Source organism: Cervus elaphus, chromosome 18 (assembly GCF_910594005.1).
Source record: "Cervus elaphus chromosome 18, mCerEla1.1, whole genome shotgun sequence".
Classification (NCBI taxonomy): Eukaryota; Metazoa; Chordata; class Mammalia; order Artiodactyla; family Cervidae; genus Cervus; species Cervus elaphus.
The window spans coordinates 84,893,116-84,918,908 of NC_057832.1; the positions used below are offsets into that span (position 1 = coordinate 84,893,116).

General features: G+C 42.2%; 1 protein-coding gene across 3 annotated transcripts in view; it reads right to left on the reverse strand.

Annotated features, from left to right (window-relative positions):
• Positions 1-25,793, reverse strand: part of HECW1 (HECT, C2 and WW domain containing E3 ubiquitin protein ligase 1) — a 443,378-nt gene that overhangs the window by 199,345 nt on the left and 218,240 nt on the right. For all 3 annotated transcript variants that reach the window (XM_043873248.1, XM_043873250.1, XM_043873249.1), the window contains exon 3: positions 20,889-20,996. In XM_043873248.1, the coding sequence (XP_043729183.1) occupies positions 20,889-20,996 (108 nt within the window). The remainder of the gene's footprint in view (positions 1-20,888; positions 20,997-25,793) is intronic.

Below are 25,793 nucleotides of genomic sequence, written 5' to 3' on the forward strand. Positions count from 1 at the left end.
ACAAGAGAAAATTTAGGAAACTGGAGCATAGGTCATAAAAAAAAAATCCAGAATGAGGTATGCATAGAAAAAGGATATAAAATATAGAATCAAATAAGAAACATATGAGAAACTAGGATATGGTCTAAAATGCCTGTAAACTGGAATCCAAAAAAAAGAGAGGAGAGACATTGATGCTACACCTGGGGCTGATTCATGTCAATGTATGGCAAAAACCACCACAATACTGTAAAGTAATTAGCCTCCAATTAAAATAAATTAATTTTAAAAATTCTCTAAAAGTTATGAAAGATATCAAGCTGTAGATACAAAAGCTTCCCTCATAGCTCAGTTAGTAAAGAATCCACCTGCAATGCAGGAGACCCTAGTTCGATTCCTGGGTCAGGAAGATCTGCTGGAGAAGGGATAGGCTACCCACTCCAGTATTCTTGGGCTTCCCTTGTGGCCCAGCTGGTAAAGAATCTGCCTGCGATGTGGGAGACCTGGGTTCAATCCCTGGGTTGGGAAGATGCCCTGGAGAAGGGATAGTCTACCCACTCCAGTATTCTGGCCTGGAGAATTCCATGGACAGTGAAGTCCATGGGGTCATAAAAAGTTGGACACAACTGAGTGATCTTCACTTTCACTTTTCATAGATACAAAAAGCCCCATGAATCCAGAAAGACCACAGCATCCAGATATCAATGTAAAAGTTCGAAAAAGAAGAAAAAAAGATCACTTCATCAGCCAATGAAGAAAGCAGATTACCTTCCCAGGAGCAACAGTCAGACTGACAGATGACTTCTCATTAGAAACTGAAATAAAGGGAGACTGAGGAATGACAGCTTCAAAGTGCTGAAACAAACTAACTGTCAGTAGAGAAGTCTGCAACTGGTAAAAATATTCTTTAAGAATAAGGAGATTATCTCTATTGCTGTCTAGACATTGCACAGGTTGAAGCACCACAATTATTTGAACTTCATAACAAGGTTTTAGCTATCCGTATGTCACCACATCTGCAGTGCAGAAATGCCCAACTCTCATGAACGGAAGTGTGATCAATTGATGAACTATACAAACATATGGATTAGTGCATTAGCGGAATGTCTTCCATTGTGAATCACTTATTTGTGCAGAAGGAACCAAGTTATCTATGCAGTAACATTCTTTAGTGAGAAGAATGAACTTAAATCTACTAATAAATGGAAAAAAATCTACTAATATCTCATTCGCAAAACAGACATGAGACAGATGTAAACCACATCCTCAAAATCCAGGAAAGGCAATTTTAACTTAAGCTATAATCACCAGGAAAGAATCAGTCTCAGTAGTTATCTAGAAGGAGTAATAGAAAGTACAATATCTTCAAATGCTCAAAAAGATCAAGAAGCAGTGGAATGAAGAGATATAAATTAAATTTTGAGTCTGAAGAACATTTAGCTTCAGTAAGAGGAAATAGCAAGAACAGTTCTTACAAAGAAATAATCAACACTAATGGTATAAAACCTGAGGTCTTCCCAGTCTATCTTACATGGCAATATGTTCACTTGTACTTGATTTATTTTAAAATATGACTTAAAGGAATTTTAATAAATGAGCAGCTTAGAGAAAGACTTATTTTTTATTAAAATAAAAGGAAGGGTGAAGGGCTATAGTGTACAATATACTATGTAATATACTATACAATATAGTACACAATAATGGAATTAGTATACACTGACAAGGCATCTAGCATTACAGATTCTACTACATGTGTAAAGATGTAACACTGAAAAAGTTATTTTCATTTAAAATTGATATTGCCTATTGGATCTCTAAGAATTTTAAAGCCCTTATGCAGTGGCCCCTCATTTTAGACTAACAACAACATGAAGCAGTTGTCTTTTACACACTCTTGTCCTGTTACATATAATCTCAGAAACGTGCATCCAAGAACTCATTCCAAAGAAGAACATTGTATCAGTGTATAAGCCATATTAAATTGTATGAAAAAACTTCATTCTCCTATAAACAGCTCTGAAAGACATGGTGTTTTTATTTGGTTCTCAGATGATACTTTTTAAGTAAAATTCTCATTAATCCATGACACTTACAGAAAAAAATCATCTTATTGTATTAGAGAATATGATGTTGATTTGTCAAAATTTTGTAATTTGGTAGAGATACAATCTTACTTGGACTTGTACTTCCAGAAATGATCTAGAATGCTGTATTACAGACTGATTATATTACCTTTGTACAAAATTTGAAAATAACTGAAGAAAATAAGGTGACAAATTTTGATTAAACCCAGAAGATGTTTGCATCTTTAAGCACTCCACATTTGCCCAACATAAAAATTGTCTTCTGATACAATCATGTTTCTCTAATAGATAAATTATGATTATTTGAATGAAAAAATGCTTAACTGCAACTTTTTTGAGTTAACTGCTATATCTTTTTTATAGGGAGAACTGTATATTATTTGACCAATTTCCTACTTAGCACAGTAGCATAAACCCTATGTTAATGCTTTAAATATGGTGACACAGAAAATGTGGGAGAACGATTAAAAAAATCATTATGTGAAATGATACTATACAGAAATACTTATTTGGGGTATTAGAGGGCCAAATTCAAGCTAAAAAAAAATCATCCAATAAATGCCTTTTGCTTCCTATTTCAGAGCTGGTTATTCTCACCTCCTAGACAGTGCTTCTGTTCTCTGGGATCATTGCACATAGAGTGTTTGCTAAAAGGCAATTAGAGCTTTCCTTTCCCTGCCAGGATACAGTAATTGTAGCAGATCAATGCTTCTGCTGCTAACCAGATAAGCTGATTTTAAAACAGAATGGTCAAAGAACTGAAGAATAATGGAAGCAACAAGGACTACAAAATTCCAGATGGGAGAGTACTGGTGAGATGAGCTGATTACCTACAGCCCCTTTGCCCTGGTGGCAGGGAAGTCAGCAGAGTGACTGTGGCCATGTGGGGCCAGAGTGAAGAACTCTGGAGGCCTCAAGTACCCAGCTGATTTCCCCTCGGACATTTGCTGAATCCTGAATCCTGAAAACATCAGAAGAGTGAGCCAAAATCTTCTGTCTCTTGGTACTGAGGAGACCATGTAAAATGGAAAAAGAAGTTCACACAGCTGTAGGCACTCTTAGGAGTCTTCCCTCCTAGATGGAGTGGGCTGAGCAGGCTCTGAGCCTCCCTGGGGCATTCAGGGTCAGGTAGGGGTCCCAACAGATCCTCCAAGGACAAGTACAGACCACAAAGTCGAGTGCCTTCTCTGTCACATATTTTCGTCCCTAATCCTGGATTACTGGGGTGGGTCTCTGTATTTCAGTCCAACTGAAAGGGAGGGTCATGGCTGGTGGGATGGTGGAGGAGTGAGTTCCCTGAAATGGAGATAGGACACAAACCAGGAGGCTGTAGAATGACAGACAGCATACTGAAGAGCTCCAGAAGGCAGAAAGGGCACGGGCCAGAAGCATGAAGGGCAAAGGCCATATGGAGACCCTTCCCCATATCCTGTGATGATGACGTATGTCTTGAGTCAGCTCTTGACTTTCCAGAGGTGTTCCAGAGGTCTTTCTAGGAAGTATGTCATTTTCTTAGGTACTAGTTAACTTTACGCAGATTAGTGGTGCCAAGGGGTGTGAGGACATACTGGGGCATAGGTCTGATGTATGAAGGGTAGGGTTTTTGAAAGCATAGAGGTGGAGGTGGAGGGAGGGATGCAATCTTTCAAATGAATCCTTTATAGTCAGGGAGAAGATTTTGAATATCACTTTTCAAAACTGGATGGATGTGAGAGAGCCACAGATTGTGGGTATTTTAGAAGATCTAATTGATGTACAGGTTTTATGATATTGGGGCATGAGATACAATGCAATTTCATGGTGAAGCAGGGCAGAATTCAAGCCCATGGCTATTCTGGAGGTTGGAAGGGGTACAATAACCCTTTGGGCTAAAGGGATATACCCTTGACCATGCACAGATCTTAGCAATGGCAGTATGAGGCAGAATATAATTTCTGATATGTGGTCACCAGATATTCCTGTGAACTTAATAACAGGTCTGAAGTGTTACCAAATCCAGGGACACTGCTCACACAGAAGTCTATGGAAAAGGCTCTCCCGGAGTTATGTAACACAGACAACCATATTTTAATCTTGTGAATGAGCTGCACAACAAGGTGAACTCCTCAGTGGTGGGCTTCCTCGGCAAGAAATACAGAGGAACATCCTAGTGGAAAAAGCTCTTCTTACTTCCTCTCAGGGTACCTCTCTTCCCCACCCCACCACCCCCGCCAACCCCTACCCACTTCCCTTCGAATCTAGGAGACATCATTCAAGTTTCTCCCAATTGGTTGCTCAGTTGGGGCTAGCTTGGTCAGCTGCAGATGTGCTGAATGACCATGGTTTTCTATGGGGAGAATTTTAGTCTTCCTAGGCTTCTGCACTCAATAGCTTCAGTCCTGGGCCCCAGGAGAACCCACCCACCATTTTGGCTTCCTGGCACATCAGACGCGGTAATTCAAAGCACATATGAAAATGCCAGGCCATCTGGCATGCTGCATATGGAACTGGCTGCTGCGTTTCTCAGTTGCAGTTGATTTTGCTAAAAATTAATAAACAGAAACCTAAATTAAATAGAGTTGGGAGACCAGAAGAGGGAGCACACTCATGCCCTGCGGTGACAGCAGAGCCCAGCGGAAGGAAGAAAGACTCCTCTTCTTTTCTAGCAAGGATTCAGCCAATGAAAAGCCAGGAACTCTCTGTTTACTACAGCCCTCCCAACTTCCTTATCCTCTCTATAAAAGTGGTCTCCTTCCCTTTCTGTGAGAGGACTTGCGAGTGGCTCATCGTGATTGCAGATCCTGAACCATGGTTGTAATTCTCTGCTAATCCTGAATAAAAGAACTTAGCTGCAGCAATATCTGGCAGTCTGTTTCAGGTCAACGATTCTGACCTGGGATACAGTACCTGGATGCTGGGTCCCTCTAAGGGATCCCTGATACCAAAAAAGCAGCCTTCACAGTAAGCAAGTTCCTTTCCTGAAAAAGGGACACTGCACTCCATTGGTGTGGGTTTCATGGGAAAAGAAATTGGCAGCTTTGGAGTCTACTGGGATTGTTTTCTCTTGGGAAAAAATCCATTTCTGAGTAGAGACACTGATCTTGACTATTAGGCCAATTTTTGGAGGTCAACTGGGAAGAGTCAGCAGACATGAGATGCTCTGTCAGGGCAGGTTAGTGTCAGGGCTGTCAGAGAAGCAAGTGATGGATGAGGCATAGATGCTATCCTGTAAAACCAGGGGACTATCAAGGCAGGTTAACAGTGCTGTCTTTGTTCAGCTGGCAGAGGCTCCCTCTCTACTTGTCTAGCATCCATTTGACTTGCCTGAACTGGAAATTTCAGCATCTCTTTCTGGGTAGGTTCAGAGATGAGTCTATACCAGATGACCAACAACTGTCCTGGAGCAGTGTGTGGAGGTGGGAGAGGTGATAGAAGACCCTCCACACATCAGATTCAGGCTCTTGTTTGTATGGTACTTACTCTACCACTCACTCACTTCTACACTTCCTTTAGGTGCAGGAACCAGGCATTATGAAACTCTTTCCATCATGCCCTCAGTATAGCTTCGTGCCCACTGAGAGCTTGGACTATCCTGGAAGCTTTGCATTAACCTATGCTTCTAATGAAGGGTCTTAGGGTACCTTTCCTGACCCCTTTGCTGAGTTCCAGGTTCCCTGTTGTCCAGTCTCAGCTGACATCAGCGGCACTCTAAGGATGTTCTTCTTGTTACCCTTCACGTGGCCTCTGGGGACCTGCCAACAGAGGGCAATGCAGGGGCACCTGGCTGGAAACCTCACCTGAGGCCCAGCCAAGAGCTTGGCTGGAGCTGGAAGATGAAGACAGAAGGAAATCTTCTCCATCTCCATGCTGGAGGGCGGGTTGGTCTTCTTTCAAGGGTCCAAATCTTGTAAAAATTTGCTTTGTACTATTGTAAGGTCGGACACGACTGAGTGACTTCACTTTCACTTTTCACTTTCATGCATTGGAGAAGGAAATGGCAACCTACTCCTGTGTTCTTGCCTGGAGAATGCCAGGGACGGCGGAGCCTGGTGGGCTGCCATCTATGGAGTCGCACAGAGTCGGACACGACTGAAGCGACTTAGCAGCAGCAGTAGCATTATAAGGTCACTGTGTCAAATACCCAGAACTTCCATTTAACTGGTCTTGATGTTTTAATGTGTTTTTTACACTGAGTTTGCCTATTTTTTTCTCCAATTTGGAAACTGACAGTGGTTATGCTGTTAAAAAGGGTTAAATCTAATTGTAGATTATTTTTACTGTTTTTTTCCTATGTTCCTATACTCTTTCTATTATTGTTTTTCCCTTCTATTATTGTTTGTTTTTGTTTTTAGGTTTTACATAGTCTATTCTTGCCCCTCTGAAAAGTGTTTCATATTTATTCTGTCCTTTACTATTCGTCTTTTCCTTTGTTAAAGGCTGAGTCAGACCTTAAAGGCTTAGCTTTCACTAGAAATTTGTGTTCTTTGTTACAGAAAACTCATAGTGTAAAGTAAGTCTCTTTTCATCAGGGCTAACTATTCATGTAGAGAGAGAAAAAAAGACTGACAGATTTTAAATATAAGGAATAGGAGTCCCATGAAAACGCTTTAAGTCTATGGGCTAAAATGGATAGATTTTATATAAAAATAGGAGTGTTTCCTGTATGTCCTTCTCTGGTAGAGGGTGAGGGTGCTATCCTTTTCCCCAAGGAGGTGGGACGCATAAGATAAAATTCTCTGCTTATAGTACGAGTTCTCTAGTTTGGATTTTAGGCTCGTTGGCCTTGAGCAACCCGGGAGAGACTGACATTCATTCTGGCAAAGGTTAAAGACAATTAGCTCCTTTTTCCTTTTTGTCTGCCCTCTTCCCTCAGGTAACAGCTGTCACTAGCAATGTGCCAGATGCTGCAGACTCTGGGTTTGCTTGGAAAGAGGGAAACAGGGCTTAGGCTAGCAGCTGCCACCATGGATTGAGGCATTGCTTGCATCTTCCAGATTTGGTGGGTTTTGCAGTGTTCTTGAGTACTATATCAACTCTGGAACTTGGGGCTATTGTGATGCATGAGATTTTGTGAGGGAGTCTGTACTTTTAACATATTATTCGGATTCTGAATTCTTTCCTAGCTGTCCAAAGCTGGTATGGACAGTATAGCTGGCATTATTTGAAAATGGCCTTAGAGTTGACTGTCAGCCAAGACTGACCTGTCTTGGCTAATGTCAGAGAAGTCCTGAGGGTGACCTCTGAACTGGCCCCAGGCTGGTACACGGTGGCAGTGATAAGTGTCTTGGAAGGCACACATGGCATGTGGGCACGATGTGCCTGCCCTCTGTGGGTCTCCATCCTCACAAAGAACCCTACAGCTGTGCATGACCAAAGACTTGGCTGAAAGGCTCAGGGGGTCAAAAGAGAGAGGTATAAGCTCAGAATGAAGTAGAAAAGGGGGAAATCCCCCTTCCCACTGATCTTCTAGCATCTACTTCCCTACCCTCAATCAAGGGAAGAGGTGCTGTAGTGTTTAGTCAGATTTCTAGTGTGAACCAGGCTATGTTCACTAGAGAGCAGAGTTCTCTGCTTTGAAAGGTGGTGCCTCTCTGCCGCCTCCCTATTCCAAGAAGCTGGGTAGGTCAGTCAACTCTGTTCTCATGGTATCTTCCTGCCGCGTGTCTGACCAGGGGCCACCTGGCTTCCACTCCCCATTTCTGTTTCCCTGTCTCTATAGCGACAGCTTAGGGGCCTGAGGTAGGAAAGATGAGACATGATGGCTGTCACCTTTGAGCACAAGTCTTCTGCTTCCTGCACAGGCATTTTGAGCACTAGCTTCATTCATTCATTCATTAACTGAACAAATATTGTATATTAATGCATGTATGTGGAGTCTAGAAAAGTGGTACAGATGACCAATTTGCAGGGCAGGAATAGAGACAAAGACAGAGAGAATGGAGATGCAGGCATGGGGTGTGGGGAGGAGGGAGTAGGACAGATTGGGAGGTTAGGATTATCACACACTGCTGCCCCTGCTGCTGTTTAGTCGCTAAGTTGTGTCCAACTCTTTTGCGACCCCAAAGGCTATAGCCCACCAGGTTCCTCTGTCCGTGGGATTCTCCAGGCAAGAATACTGGAGTGGGTAGCCGTTTCCTCCTCCAGGGGATTTTCCCGACCCAGGGATCGAACCCCATCTCCTACTTAGCGGGCACATTCTTTCCCATGAGCCTCCTCCAGGGACGCCCTATACATACACTACCAGGTGTAAAACAGATTGCTAGAGGAGACCTGCCATACAAGCTCAGGGAGCTCAGCTCCATCTCTGTGACGACCTAGACGGGCGAGAAGGGTGTGGGGGGGAGGGAGGTTCAAGAGGAAGGAGATATACGTACACGTATAGCTGATTCACTTCATCATACAGCAGAAACTAACGGAACATTGTAAAGCAATTATATTCCAATAAAAAAACAAAAAACTTTTTACTAAGCCCCTCCAAATGGAGATGCTACCAGCAGTTAACAACAAAAACAAACCTTTAAAAATGTTATCTTTGCCAAAATTATGGATGACATTGGATATTTTTCTCATGTTTCTACAGGGAGTAAGTAATATTTTTAAAAATGAGTACACCAATTGGATTCATACATACATAACAAGTACATTGAAATGGAGGAGATTCTGAATTTATGTGGGAGGAAGTGGTTGAAATCTTGGATAGGCTCTGTCTTCTAGTTTGACTTTATAGCTTTTATGGTGGCGTCTATGGAGCTCCCCACTTGGAATCATGTGAAGGGGAGGAAAGCCATACATTAATCATCTAAAATTTCCTTCCTCTAGTCAAGGATTTGCTCAGTCCAGTGATAACTTGGTTCCCACTGTGATGCCCAAACAATTTCCCCACCAATCACTCTGGGAGGTAAAGCCCCAGCATGGACTCCAACTTCAGAGTTCTATCTAGTGTATTACCTAACATCCTACCCTCCAAAGGACTGGAACTCTACATTGAACCTCCACTTGAGTGGTGGGAGCCCTTCTGGCCAACTTTAGTCTTATCAGGACATCATGGTGGCTAAAGAGCAGGTTTGGAGGTCAGACTATCTGGGTTCAAGTCTTGGCCCCACTACTTGTTACTTGTGACTCTTGGATCAAGTGCTTTATATTCCTATACCTCAGACTCCTTATCAGAAAAGGGAAAAATAACATCTGCCACCTAGGATTTTCATGAAGAATAAATGGAACAAGATGTCTGAGGCACTCAGCATGGTGCCGTGCACATTGGGAAAGCTCAGAGATATTTAGCTGCTGCTGTTATTGTTCTTATTCCTCTATTCAGGACAACAGCCTTAATCCAAATGACAGCCCAGAGATGAGATCTTGTGAGCCATGCACAGATTCCCCAGGGACAAGTACAGGCACCTTTCTGGGATGGCTGGAGTCACCCTGTGCCCATCTGCTGTGTCTAATTGGACATTATGGTAATGAGCTTGCCATGTCCTTCAGACACCTGGCTGCAGGTCCAGACACAGAGTCTTAGTTAGGTCAGTTTCCCTGTCTGCCCCACATACTCTCCTGCCAATTTGGCCTCTGTCTGCCCTGGTCTGCCACAGGCCTTTATGAGAAAGCTACTGCTCCTGTCTCAAGGAGATTTTAAAAATTTTTATTCGAGTATAGTTGCCTTACAGTGTTGTATTAGTATACGTTGGACAGCAAGGTGAATCCGTCATACATATACATAGAGCCACTCTGTTATAGACTGCCTTTCCCTTTAGATCACCACGGAGCATTGAGTAGAGTTCCCTGTGCTATACACTAGGTTCTCATTCGTTATCTATGTTATACATAGTGTCAATAGTGTATATATGTCAATCCCAATCTCCCAATTCATCCCACCCCTTTTCCGCCTCCTTGAGGTCCATATGTTTGTTCTCTACATCCGTGTCTGCTTCTGCTTTGTGCACAATATAGGTTCAATTGTACCATTTTTCTAGATTGCACATATACTCATTAACATACAATATTCATTTTTCTCTTTCCTACCTACTTCACTCTACTATGCTCTCCTTATTTTACTGAAACCCTCTCTGGAGGCAGAGATGTGGAGGGGCCTCTGCAGCCCTGGTTGTTTCTAGATCCTTGTGTCTGTGATTTAAAGAGATGCATTCTGTGTATAGAGTGGCTTTGAGAGGGACAAAAAGAATCTGTTTTGTAGAGTTCTAATTTGACCCTACCATGTCTGTATAGTTAAAAATCATGAGTTCTTCCTGTTTCTTCTCCTTTCCCTTCTGATTCAGAAAAGAGTCACTGTAGAATGGGAGTCACTATAGAATAGTCAACACAGAACATTTTTTCCTTCTCTCTCTTAGGTTTCCAGCCTGCCCACCCACACTTCTGATCCGAAGTCCATAGTAGGTCAAGGGCTTCTAGGGAAGTCTGGACTCCTTAACAGTTCTCTGCATCCTCTTCCTTCCAACTCCTCATGGACCTCAGTTCATCAAGCATCCCTTCTGTGCCCTGCATCTCCAGTATCCCCATAGATCCTCCCCTGGGGCTGATGAGCACAAGCAGATAAGGCTGGTTCAAATCCCAGCTCCACCACTTGCCACATCAGCTACTATGTCTCAGACTACGTTTTGTCCTCAAATGCAATGGTGATAGCACTCACCTCATGGTACTCTTAGCAGCATAAAATAAAAGGCTATATTCAGACTATACCACAAGGTTACAATAATCAAAACAGTATGGTACTGGCACAAAAACAGACTTATAGATCAATGGAATAGGATAGAAACCTGAGAAATAAACCCATGCTCCCATGGTCAGTTAACCTACGGCAAAGGTGGTGAGAACATACAGTAGAGAAAGGCAGTCTCTTCAGTAAGTGTTGCTGGGATAACTGGACAACTGCATGTCGAAGAATAAAATTAGGACATTCTCTAACATCATATATAAAACTAAACTCAAAATGGATTAAAGACCTAAATGGAAGATCAGATACTATAAAACCCCCCTAAAGGAAAACATAGGCAGAACACCAACGAAAATCACAGCAATATTTTTTTTGATTCATCTCCTAGGATAATGGAAACACAAGCAAAAATAAACAAATGGGACCTAATTAAACTTAATTAGGTTGCACAGCAAAGGAAACCATTGACAAAACAAATAGGGGAAAATATTTGCAAATAATATGACTGAAAAAGGTAATGTCTAACACATATAAACAGTTCATACATCTTGACATCAAAAAACCCCAAACAACTTGTTTTAAAAATGAGCAGAAGAGAGGGAGGGAACATATGTATACCACTGGCCAATACATGTTGATGTATGGCAGAAGCTCACACAATATTGTAAAGCAATTATCCTTCAATTAAAAATAAATAAAAAATTTTAAAAATGAGCAGAAGAATTGAAAAAAATAGACAGTAATTCAACAGACACATGCACCCCAATGGTCATAGCATCATTTCAACATAGAAGCCAGAACAGAGTCATAGAGCCTCCCAGGCCCAAGGGAAGGGGACATGGACCTAGCCTCTTGATGAAAGGAATGTCAAAGAATTTGTGGTCATACTTAATCCTCCTGACTTGATGATCTCTCTTCCTCCAGCTCCACCTTCGACTCCTTCCTCCTCCTTCTCCTCTTTCTCAGAGCTTCACCTTCAACTTTCACCTCCCCATGCCTTCATGCCTTTGCAGGTGCTAGAATGAGCTCTCTACCACTTGGCCGCCAAAGCCAGTCCTTCCTTTCCACTGGCCAAGTCCACCCACTGGCTCCTTTTACCTGTGGGTGGTGATTAACCCTGGGCCCCAAAGCCAGGTTGGGTGGTCTCCTTCACTGATATAGGACACAGTAAGAAGTACGTTTTTGTCCCCACTCCTGGAAAGTAAAAACCTTGGAGGGCAGGGACTGAGCCTTCACCTATAGATCAGAGTCCCTAGATACCAGTCCAGCCCACAGCACGCCTCCAGCACTGTAGGAGTCAAGAGAGGTGGGTGAGGCTGTACGTGCTCTTACTGAAACGGCAACTCAAGTTAATCTAGAAAAGTCTCATTGTGGTTTTCTAGGGCCCTGGCCATTTATTTAAGGGCTTTCATCTCATTGGGAGAGTCTGACACATAACCAGTTAGAAGTCAGAACCATCTGTGTCGCTGCAAATCTGAACTGAATGATTTGATTGTATCTTTTTTAGCTGTTTCCTGTAACAATATTTAGTCACTATTTAATGGTCTGATATTTAATCTATGGACGGAAGATGAATTTTGATGCCTGTGGGTGTAATGGACTATTTGGATGTGGTAAGAGATGACTGCATACAGTCTGGCTTCTCACCTTGTGTGGGCTAAGGATAGGCCTGTTATGTGCGTCCCCTCACTCCTATGTCCCATCTTCCCATATGGATCCTTGCGCCCGCACTGCCACACTCCATTGCCTCGTTGGCCCCTTTCAGTCTGAACTGCTGCACCTTTAGGTTGGCCTCTAGCAGCCCAGACATTATTAGTGTATGAGTATTTCCAACCATTTCACTCTGATCTCCTAAAGAGTGAGTGAGTGTGTTTTTGATGGCCTGGGCTCCTTTTTCTACCACTCCAGAGGCTTCTCTCTAGTAAGATGACTTCATTTAGCTTTTTAAAGCAAAACATGCAGGAAACAAAGAAGGGAAGAAAACCAGCATGAGTTTGAGCCAAGCTTACAAAGTTCAGTGGGGGAGGGAACACCAGCGGAATTGTGTGGTTAAAGGACACAGGTGAAAGAGGAAATGCATTTTAGGAGTGTTGCTGTGAACTGCATATTCTTTTCTCAAGATTTAAGAAATACAAGTAAGGTCATAACCTATATTGAAATTACTTTATGATTGTGTAGGGTGCAATTTTGAGCATGGTTTCCCTTTAGGATAGTGTGAACCTGGATGAGTGATGGGGGTAGTTATGATGTAATAACTATAATGGGGGTATAATTCCATGGAATTATGTAATAAAAATCTAGTGCATGCATGCTCAGTCATGTTTGACTCTTTGTGACCCCATGGACTGTAGCCTGCCATGCTCCTCTGTCCATGGAATCTTCTAGGGAAGAACACTGGAGTGGGTTGCCATTTCCTACTCCAGGGGATCTTCCTGACCCAGAGATGGAACCTGCATCTCCTGCATTGGCAGCAGATTTTTTAACCACTGTGCCACCTGGGAAGCCCCAAAATAAGGTGGCATAATAATCAAATGTCCAGTATCATGCAAATACTTATGGAGCCACACTGCTTCTAAAGAACACCTGTGAAGCAGCATGATCACCATAAGGTTATATAGATAGGGAGAAAGAAAGGTAGATGTGTCTTCTAGTTCTGCCTACAAAGTAGACTTTCTTAGAGCCTATGATTCAAATATTTATTGCAATATGAAAGGAGACAGCTCCTGGGAAAGAAGAAAACAGTGACTGAAAATGGCAGCCCATAGTGCAGTTCTTAGCCATATCAGTTCTAAAAAACAGAGCAGTCTTGGTGAAAACACATCCGGATTCAAATAAAAAGCTATAACAACATGTCATCTGAACCATCTGGATTGTTGACCTGGCAGTATCCCTGTGGCTAAACTGGGCAGATCTAGGGAACCTTCTGGCTCCAGCAGGGCTTGTTCTGGCTCTTCTGTATTACTGGCACTGGCCAGAAATGCTAACAAGGGGGAGTCAGCTGGTTCTCCTGGAGCCCTGCTTTTCCTTTGGTCCCCAACTCTGGCTGCAAAGGATTTCCCCAGAGGAAACCCTCAAAATAAGCCACTCAATTCACAGTTGTCAACAAGGACCACTATGTTCATTCCCAAAAGAGAAAAGCACCGCAACCTCTCATTCAAAGCTTCCTTACTAGACTGCCTACCTGGCTATACTAAACATGTGCCTGGCCCCCTCAGGTGTGCTTTCTCAGTCTTCATGGGCTCACTGTGGAGACTGTGCATTAACTTCATTTTATAGGAGAAGGATCAAAATCTCAGAGGACAAGGGCCATTGAGCCCACAAGCCTCTCACTTGAAGCCACCTGCTGAAGGGTGGAGAGAGGAGGCAAACTCCACCCCTGACCTGTGTAAATTTCATCTCACCATGCTTAATGGGTGTTGTTAAAAACTTTGTTAATCAACTCTACTCAAATACAAAAAAATTGGAAAAAACCCAAAAACTTCAGAGCAGGATTAGGTGTTTAGATTTCTATTATGTGTAATCAAGGAACACTGTGTTGTTGTTTTTTGTTTAATTTGGGAGGAGGAAATTATGAAAGAGGATTTGGAAGAGGATTTGGAAATGATGTTCTGAAAAGGGGTTTTGATGTTCACTCTTCTGACAAATGCAGAGTGATGAAATCAGAGCAAGCAGCAGTCAGGACATGAATCTGAAAGCGGGTGCAGAGACAGAGAAGGCTGAATGTGAAGGTGTGAGCAGGAGGCAAGGCAGGACCTGGTGATTGGTGGTACTGAGGAGGAACAGGAAACTGTGGCAAAACAGAGCAGTCAAAAATGACTGCAGATTTCTAGTTTAGGCCTGGACAGCTGTGAGAAGGCAGCGATCATGACCATGATCATGTGACTTGACCCAAAGATGGCTGGAGAAAGGAAGTCCCTTTGGGAAAAATTCTTTTGGCCATAATCAGTGGTCCTTCCAGGCCTACTATGCTGTTCTTCCTGCTACCCAAGGGAAGCGACAATGAACAGGGAGCTACATATAACTGGTCTGGGCCAGAGACCAAAACAAAGATACCTTCCCTGTAAAATCACCCCCTCCTGGCAAGGCAAGAAGGATTTCTGAGGGACTTCTTTTTTTTTTTTTAATTAATTTTTATTGGAATATAGTTGCTTACCAATGTTGTGTTAGTTTCTGCTGCACAGGAAGGTGAATCAATTATACATATACATATGTCCACTCTTTTTAAGATTCTTTTTCCATATACGTCATTATAGAGTATTGAGATGAGTTCCCTGTACTACACAATAGATTCCTATTAGTTGTCTATTTTATATATAGTAGTGTGTATATGTTGGGCTTCACTTGTGGCTCAGCTGGCAAAGAATCTGGCAATGCGGGAGACCTGGGTTTGATCCCTGGGTTGGGAAGATCTGGAGAAGGAAAAGGCTACCCACTCCAGTATTCTGGTCAGGAGAATTCCATGGACTGTATATAGTCCATGGGGTCGCAAAGAGTCAGACACGTGAGTGAGTCAGTCCCAATCTCCCAATTTATCACTCATCCTGCTTACTCCCCTGGTAACCATACATTTGTTTTGGGAGCACAATGGTCAACAAGGACTGTGGGAGCTCCTCCTGAAGGCTTGGGACTGGGCTGCTGAGCCAGATTGCACACATTAAAAAATAACATTTGAGGGATTTCCCCAGTGGTCCTCTTTGCAATGAAGAGGATGCAGGTTCCATCCCTGGTCTAGAATTAAGTTCCCATATGCTGTGGAGCAACTAAGCATGTATGCTGCAGCTACTGAAGCCTGCGCACTCCTGAGCCTGTATGCTACAACTAGAGACTGTGGGCCTTAATGAAAGATCCTGCATGATGCAACCAAGATCCCAAGTACTCAACAGGGCGAAATAACTAAAACATAATTTAAAGTAACATTTGAGTTACTATAATAATACAACATTGTAAGATTTTGTCAGGATAGTTTTTGTTGTTCAGTTGCTCAGTTGTGTCAGACTCTTTGAGACTCTAAGGTCTATAGCACACCATGCTTCCCTGTCCTTCACCATCTCCTGGAGCTTGTTCAAACTCATATCCATTGAGTCGGTGACACCATCCAACCATCTCATCCTCTGTTGTTCCCTTCTCCTCCTGCCTTCAATCTTTCCCAGCATCAGGTCTTTTCTAATGAGTCGGCACTTCACATCAGGTGGCCAAAGTACTGGAGTTTCAGCTTCAGCATCAGTCCTTCCAATGAATATTCAGGGTTGATTTCCTTTAGGATTGACTGGTTTAATCTCTTGGCAGTCCAAGGGACTGTCAAGAGCCTTCCCCAACACCACAGTTCAAAGCATCAAACCTTTGGTGCTCAGCCTTCTTTATGGTCCAACTCTCACACCCATACATGACTAACAGAAAAACTACAGCTTTAACTAGATGGACCTTTGTTGGCAAAGTAATGTCTCTGCTTTTTAATATGCTATCTAGGTTGGTCATAGCTTTTCTTCCAAGGAGTAAGCATCTTTTAATTTCATGGCTGCAGTCACCATCTGGAGTGATTTTGTTCAAAAAATTAAAAAAAAAGTTCAAAAAAATAAAGTCTGTCACTGTTTCCATTGTTTCCCCATCTATTTGCCATGAAGTGATGGGACTGGATGCCATGATCTTAGTTTTTTGAATGTTTTTCACTCTCTTCTTTCACTTTCATCAAGAAGCTGATCAGTCCTCTTTGCTTTCTGCCATAAGAGTGGTGTCATCTGCATATCTGAAGTTATTGATATTTCTCCCAGCAATCTTGATTCCAGCTTGTGCTTCACCCAGCCCAGCATTTGCATGATGTACTCTGCATATAAGTTAAATAAGCAGGGTGACAATATACAACCTTGTCGTACTCTTTTCCCAATTTGGAACCAGTCTGTTGTTCCATGTCCAGTTCTAACTGTTGCTTCTTGACCTGCATACAGGTTTCTCAGGAAGCAGGTAAGGTAGTCTGGTATTCCCGTCTCTAAGAATTTTCCAGTTTGTTGTGATCCACACAGTCAAAGGCTTTAGCATAATCAATAAAGAAGAAGTAGACATTTTCCTGGAATTCTCTTGCATTTTTCTATGATCCAACTGATGCTGGCAGTTTGAACTCTGGTTCCTCTGCCTTTTCGAAACCCAGCTTGAACATCTGGAAGTTCTCGATTCATGTACTGTTGAAGCCTGGCTTGAAGAATTTTGAGCATTACTTTGCTAGCATGTGAGATGAGTGCAATTGTGTGGTAGTTTGAACATTCTTTGGCCTTGCCTTTCTTTGAGACTGGAATTAAAACTGACCTTTTCCAGCTCCATGGTCACTGCTGAGTTTTCCAAATTTGCTGGCATATTGAGTGCAGCACTTTCACAGCATCGTCCTTTAGGATTTGAAATAGCTCAGTTGGAATTCCATCACCTCCACTAGCTTTGTTCACAGTGACGCTTCCTGAGACCCACTTGACTTTGAACTCCAGGATGTCTGGCTCTAGGTGAGTTATCACATCATTGTGGTTATCTGGGTCATTATATTGAGTTAGACAAGGCTGTGGTTCATGTGATTAGATGGGTTAGTTTTCTGTGATTGTGGTTTGTCTGCCCTCTGATGGAGAAGGATAAAAGGCTTATGCAAGCTTCCTAAAAGGACAGACTGGCTGAGGGGGAAACTGGATCTTGTTCTGATGGGCAGGGCCATGCTCAGTAAATCTTTAATACAATTTTCTGTTGATGGGTGGAGCTGTGTTCCCTCCCTGCTATTTGCCTGGGGCCAAACTATGATGGAGGCAGTGAAGATAATGGTGACCTTCCTCAAAAGACCCCAGGCATGAACTGCTACACTCAGTGCCCCCAACCCTGCAGCAGGCCACCACCGACCCACGCCTCCACCCGAGACGCCCGGACACCCACAGGCAAGTCCGGGACAGTCTCTTGTGGGGTCCCTGCTCCTTTCTCCTGGGTCCTGGTGCACGGGGTTCTGCTGTGCCCTCCCAGAGTCTATTTCCCAGGGCTGTGTAAGTTCTGGCAGCGCTATGGTCGGGTTAAAGCCCTCTTGGAGGAGGGCTTATGCCATACCCAAGTCTGCTGCACCCAGAGCCCGTCCCTGCGGCAGACCACCGCCGACCGGTACCTCCACAGGAGACTCTCAAGCACAGTTCTGTCTCAGTCTCTGTGGGGTCCCTGGGTCCTGGTGGGCGCAAGGTTTGTTTGAGCCCTCTGAGCGTCTCTGGCAGGAACGGAGTTTGATTCTAAATGTGAATCTGCCCCTCCTACCATCTTGCTGGGGCTTCTCCTTTGCTCTTGGACGTGGGATATCTCCTCACAGATGCTCCAGCGCCTACCGTCTTACTGGGGTTTCTCTGACTTTGGATGTGGGGTATCTCCACAGGGCCGGTCCAGCAAAGCGCAGCCGCCATTCCTGACCTTGGACCTGGGGTATCTCTTCTCAGCTGCTCCAGTGCCGCGCAGCCACCGCTCGCCTTGGATCATTATATATAGTATAGCTATACTCATTATACTCATATAGCTCATTATATATAGTATATACAGGGTCATTATATATAGTATAACTTTTGTATAGTTCTGTGTATTCTTGCCACCTCTTCTTAATATCTTCTGCTTGTGTTATGTCCATACTGATTCTCTCCTTTATTGAGCCCACCTTTGCATTAAATGTTCCCTTGATATCTCTAATTTTCTTGAAGAGATCTCTAGTCTTTCCCATTCTATTGTTTTCCTCTATTTCTTTGCACTGATCAGTGAGGAAGGCTTTCTTATCTCTCCTTGCTATTCTTTGGAATTCTGCATTCAGATAGGTGCATCTTTCCTTTTCTCCTTTGCCTTTTGCTTCTCTTCTTTTCTTAGCTATTTGTAAGGCCTCCTCAGACAAGCATTTTGCCTTATTGCATTCCTTCTTCTTGGGGATGGTTCTGATCACTGCCTCCTGTACAATGTTATGAACCTCTGTCCATAGTTCTTCAGGCACTCTGTCAATCAGATCTAATCCCTTGAATCTATTTGTCACTTTCACTGTATAATCGTAAGAGATTTGATTTAGGTCTTACCTAAACTCTTCAACTTAAGTCTGACTTTTGCAATAAGGAGTTCATGATCTGAGCCACAGGATAGGTAAAGCTAAAATTTCACTAATTCTTTCTTTTGTCAGTGCTAAAATTTGCATCTTTTTAGTTCTCATATTACAACAATTATTACCATAGTCACACAGCTAGGTGCCCTCTAGGAAGAAATTATGTCACAGAATAGGAAAGAAGTCAGGAGTTATTTTCTTTCATATTTTATCATGCATTTAACTCCTTGGAGAGTCCAGAAAATATTTGTTTTGAACATTTCTAATCTGTTAGTACTTTAAAAATCTGACTTAATCAGGCCTTCAAAAAAACCACATAAATTAATGTTGTTGTTTAGTTGCTCAGTCATGTCTGATTCTTTAGCGACCCAGGAACCACAGCCCCCCAGACCCCTCTGTCCCTGGGGTCTCCCAGGCAAAAGCACCGGCGTGGGTTGCACTCTCCTCCTCCATGGGGTCGTCCTGACCCAGGGGTCAAACCCGAGTCTTCTTCATTGCAGGTGGATTCTCTACCACTCAGCCACCAGGGAAGCCCTATGTAATAGCTATTACCTAACTCTAAACTGAATCATAACTCCAAAAGACATGTGTTATTAAAACAGATTCCAGGTAATCAGTGATATACCTCCACTCTCATAAAAGTAAACACTAGAAGGAAAAAATAAAGAGAAAAATGGACAAAACAAAGCTTTGTTATTATTCTAATTTAATTTCCAGGTAAAATGCCCTTCTGTTATACTTCAAGATTTAAAATCTAGCCAATTGTCAAAGTTTATAAAATTATTTTTATTTTAAGAAGCAATAATTTGCCAATGAGATTAATGTGTTTATTACTACCTAGAGACTTCAAAGAGTCTTATTTTTGATTTGTAACAAAAACATCTCTATCCTTCTGGATAATGGCTTGGGATTCTGCATTTTTATATGGCCTGGATTCTACATTTTTATATTATAGCAAGAAGATCTTTGATTGGCATATGCTTTGATAGCCATATTAGAACATTTTGTACATCCAATCTCTTCCTGTTCCTTAATTTGGCACTTGTTCTATAAAACAATTTTGAAAATGCAAATTACTTTACATTAAAAATATAAATTCTTATGGCATATTTTATACAATCTTAAAGCACTGACTCCTAAAGCTATAATTTATTATTACATTTTAATTTATCTGATTTATGTGTGTGCCTGAGTGAATATTCCAATTATTTCCAAACTCAATTAAACTCTGTCTTGATAAATTTTTACTTTTTGACAAATTATGCTACACTTGTGCAGAAAACTACATTCCTAGTATATTGTTCATTCATTTGATATATTTTCAAAATGGAAATTCATCCATTTTCCAAAAAGACTGAGATATTTTCAGTCCAGGAGGTATACTGGGAAGTGAGATCTTTCCAAGTTTGTACTTGAAAAAATTTCAGTTCTCTAAAGTGCTCAGCGTTTAGTTATTTTGAATATGACATGGTAAGTCAAACATTTATTCCAGGACATTACAACTTCATCAAGTTTGAATACTCTTTCACTCAATAATAATAATATTTTATATATTTTATAGAGATGATTTTATTTAAAGTGTATCTTTATATAACTGATGAAGACAGTTATGTTGAATAGTTTGTTATTTGAACTGAACATGTAGGAAATGTTCTGTCACAGAAATCTTGGAGAATTGCTTTGAAAGGAATGGTACCAGTACTAAATTAATTTACACACAAATCCCTTTTCATATTGGTTCATGCAGAATGAAGACAAAGTTATGAGATTTCATGTATCCTGAGACTTCATGTATCCTTAACACTTATTTCCTTGACTCTAAAAAGATAAAAAATTGCAAGTTGTGTTCATGTCTGATACTGTATTTAGACCTTAAATTATGTCTTCTCATTTAGTTAAAATTCAAAAGAAGAAAATGGGTGTGTCGTAAGAAAGGACTCTTCCACCAGACTTCCAGTGTAGACTAGGACCGTACAGTCAATGATGGTGTCTAACATTTATTATATGACATATTTCTAAGAGACGGCAATGCATCACAGCAAAGAACAAAAGCAGCTGCATTCTGCTTCAGCCCGAGCAACAGGAATGGGAAAGTACTCACGTTCCACAAAGTAGGAGCTGGCATCAATCTTCCAAATGATCTGGCCCCGATGAGAGCCATTCACTCCACGGTTCTTATAGTCCAGGAAGTTTTCCGACAAGACCTCATCTATATTCCCAGGAAAGGGAGAAAGCAGAGTAGAGAAACATATTAGCTAACAGAATTTTTAGAAAAAAATAAAAGATTTGCATTTCTTTGATAATGAGTGATGTTGAGCATCTTTTCATGTGTTTGTTAGCTATCTGTATGTCTTCTTTGGAGAAATGTCTTTTTAGATCTTTGGCCCATTTTTTGACTGGGTCATTTATTTTTCTGGCATTGAGCTGCAGGAGTTTCTTGTGTATTTTTGAGATTAATCCTTTGTCTGTTTCTTCATTTGCTATTATTTTCTCCCATTCTGAAGGCTGTCTTTTCACCTTGCTTATAGTTTCCTTTGTTGTACAAAAGCTTTTAAGTTTAATTAGGTCCCATTTGTTTCATTTTGCTTTTATTTCCAATATTTTGGGAGGTGGGTCATAGAGGATCTTGCTGTGATTTATGTCGGAGAGTGTTTTGCCCATGTTCTCCTCTAGGAGTTTTATAGTTTCTGGTCTTACATTTAGATCTTAAATTACACGCCAGTCAGAATGGCTGCTATCCAAAAGTCTACAAGCAATAAATGCTGGAGAGGGTGTGGAGAAAAGGGAACCCTCTTACACTGTTGGTGGGAATGCAAACTAGTACAGCCGCTATGGAGAACAGTGTGGGGATTCCTTAAAAAACTGAAAATAGAACTGCCATATGACCCAGCAATCCCACTCCTGGGCATACACACCGAGGAAACCAGATCTGAAAGAGACATGTGTACCCCAATGTTCATCGCAGCACTGTTTATAATAGCCAGGACATGGAAGCAACCTAGATGCCCATCAGCAGACGAATGGATAAGAAAGCTGTGGTACATATACACCATGGAATATTACTCAGCCATTAAAAAGAATACATTTGAATCAATTCTAATGAGATGGATAAAACTGGAGCCCATTATACAGAGTGAAGTAAGCCAGAAAGATAAACACCAATAAAGTATACTAACACATATATATGGAATTTAGAAAGATGGTAATGATAACCCTATATGCAAGACAGAAAAAGAGACACAGATGTATAGAACAGACTTTTGGACTCTATGGGAGAAGGCGAGGGTGGGATGATCTGAGAGAACAGCATCTAAACATGTACACTATCAAGTGTGAGACAGATCGCCAGTCCAGGTTGGATGCATGAGACAAGTGCTTGGGGCTGGTGCACTGGGATGACCCAGAGGGATGGGATGGGGCGGGAGGTGGGAGGGGGGTTCAGGATGGGCAACACATGTAAATCCATGGCTGATTCATGTCAATGTATGGCAAAAACCACTACAATACTATAAAGTAATTAGCCTCCAACTAATTAAAGTAAATGGAAAAAAAAAAAAGAAAAAATAAAAGAGCAAAAGATATTGATGCTACCTCCAGCTCAACAGAAGAAAAAGCACCTGGAGTTACAGAAACAGAGAGTAAGAGGTGTTCTCAGGTACCATCTGGATCAACCCCTTTTTAATCCAGAAATCTCCTTCCTACTCCTCAGCACTCCTGGCAAGTGCTCATGCTCAGTTGCTGAGTCATGTCCAATTCTTTGAGACCACATGGACTATAGCTCACCAGCCTCCTGTATCCATAGAATTTTCCACATCAGTGGAAAATACTCAAGTGGGTTGCCATTTCCTACTCCAGGGGATATTTGTGACCCAAGGATCGAACCTGTCCCTCTGACATTGGCAGGCAGATTCTTTGTCACATCTGGCTGGTTCTTGAATGCCCCAGAAACAGAGAAATCATTGCTTTTCTGGCAGTTCATTTCCCTTTTGAATAGTTCTTATATGTGTAGAATCTCAGTGCAAAAATCTTTCTCCTAATGCTTTCATTAACTGGTCCCTATTTGGGTCTGAGAATGAGGCATAAAGAAGACATCTAAGCACACTTATTATCTGGGGCCCAGTTCCCATGGGCTCCATCTTTTATTATCTCTTCTCCAATCTGGACACCCATCATCATCCAATACTTGGGACCCATCCATGAATTTATCCATCCATCTATCCATCCATCCATCCATTCTTCATGCAGTCATGTATTCATCTGTTCATTCAACAGATACTTATTGAGATCCACCCATCTGCCATGCTGGGAAAGTGCAGGGGCCATGATGTTGAGCAAAACCTTTCTGAACTAAAATTTGCAAACAATTGAAGACACAGATTTTATACTGAGTAAAGAAATAAATGCATTATTACAACTTGCAACAGGGGAGGAGAAGGAAAAGAACAGAGTGCTCTGACAAGAAGCTACAGGAAGGGAGGGCAACAGGAGGTTGAGGGACAGATGAGGGATGAGAAAGCGCCACCAGGGTAGAGATGGAGGATGGAGTAAGGTCTCCATGTGGTGTCCAAGCCTGGAGCAGGCAGAGTCTGCTCGTGGAAGCACTGAGAGGAGCTGGGCGTGGGGGAGACTGTGCTCTTTCTCTCCTGCCCTTCCTCTGCTTGTCATATTGTAACCCATCAATGTCCTCCTTAAAGCTGGTGTCCAGAGAGCAAGGCAGCATCCTTGGAGAGGACAGATCCATAAAGACGTAACCAACTGCTTCTTCCTTGGTTCCAGACATTATGTTCTCAGCACAAAAACAGTGATATGAATTTTACCTTAATCTTTTATGGGGCCCTTGCAGTTTTCACTTTACCGGAAAGAAATCAATGGAGCTAAATGGATCTGAAGCTGTGAGAAATCCATGTTTTGAGACTGCAAATCCATCACAGTGGCTGGGGAAACAACCAGAACTCAGGGGTTTCTGAGAACAGACCCAGAACTTGGATTCTGCAGAGAGGGGCTAGGTCATGGTAGCTATTTTGGCAACTGAGGTTCACTCTGTGCATCTGGTCAGAATAGGGAAACAGGGATGAAGTGAAAAGAGAGCAGAGCTTGTGGCTAAGGTACCCAGCTCCAGGGACCTGTGTGTCATTTACCAATAGTGTCATTTCTACAGCTGCGGGTTCTCATCTACAAGGGGGCAGGTGATAACTGGGGCCTTGCTGGGGAGGATTACATGAGCTCACCGGTAAACGTGCTTGTGACCTGCTAAGTCGACTGCACATTTTCAGCTGCCTCTTCCTTGGCTAAGACAATCAGGCAGAGCAGCATCCTCTCTGCCTCATTAATAGCAGGAACTGTTTGTATCCCTTGGAAAATCACTTGTTTGCAAAATTTGTCTGTCTTTGTAATCACAGTGTATGCTCACAGCCCTGTTTGGGTTACTAAGATGATTGCATAATATGTCTTTTACAGTAATTGCCTCATTTCTGCAAAAAAAAAAAAAAAAAGGCATAATATTTCCCTAGTTCCCTGGGTCTTCGGTACCTGGATAGAATTTGCCTCATTATGGCAATTCTCCAAGGAGAGGTATTTTCCTGAATTTATCCACTCTGATCACCAGAATAGTCACTTTAATAGTTATGGTCAGGTATCCACATAGAATAACACCTAGAAAGGGAGTGTTCCTTCATTGTACTAGGTAAACATGTATTGAGTATTTGCTCCACTTACCATGCTACACCCTTGGGATATACTGCTGAACAAGACAGAGCCTATGTTCTCAGGAAGTTCCTAATAGATTTGAGGAATTTTTTTTTTTCAAGAACACAGGCAATTTCTTTAGAAGGCTATGGGTATAAGAATGGGCTAAATATCGAACCACAAAGGAACAAATGAAAAAAGGATGGGGGTGAGTAGGTGGGACAATCAGAAAAGGCTGCAGAGAATGGTAATAACACACATTTTAAAGAGACAAAGATACATTCCATTGTACATGTTAAACACATATTAAGAGATTGCCAGTTGATCCTGATGAGCATCCCATTCCCTTACAGTAACTGTAACACTTCATAGCAAGTATCACACAAGAGAAAGAGAAGTCTGTATCCTTGCCCAGACCATCTGTGCTGAGTGGTCAGCTCCCTTCCCCAAGGCATGTACTGCCAACTGTCAGAAGTTACTAGTCTTTGCTTGGGAATCCAGGTGTACTGTCAGGATCAGATGTAGGAAAACAGAATCAGACCAGATATTTTATGCAGTAAGGGACTTAATGCAGAGAATTAGGTATTAGAAAGATTGAGGCACAGCCGCAGCAACTGCCTCTCCACCTGCAGTAAGAGTGACCAGCCAGAGGCAAGCTGAGTAGGTTACTGCCACTACTACATGGCTGACTGCGGACACCCAGGAAGCGAGGGAGGGGATGCTAGGGCATTGTGACAGAAAAGCTTAATTTCTCAGAGTCATGCTTGTGGCAGCCACAGACTTAACATTAGGAGGAACCACCCAGCTCACTTCTGCCTTCCCAAAGATGCACAGGTGCATCTAAATGAAGGGAGCAAATTTGCACCTGGAAAATGGTTGCACAGGAGCCTGGGGAATGTAACTTTTAGGGACCAGGGTCTACACTAGAGGAAGGCACTGGAGAAGAGAAGAGGACTGGGATGGAAGAGGCCAAGCCATGCCCTCCACCACACTGAGGAATGGCAGCCCCCCTGGTTTCCTACAACCAACTGAGGTTCTTTTTTTCTGCATCCTTCGTTGGGGTGCAAGTCTTTGTGGAAGTGTTTATTTGATTACAGGGATATCTACAGCTGCCTTGAGGCAAGTATTTAGACCATTACTAGCTACTTGAGCTTAGGCATTATATTTAATCCCTCTGTGTCCTTGCTTCCTCACTACAAAAGGGGGATAATATTAATTCCAACCGCAAAGTCTGCTGTGAGGAATAAATGAGCTAACAACAGAGGTAATGGTATAAGAACAGTGTCAGGCATCTAACAAGCAGCTATTTGTATTTATAGTC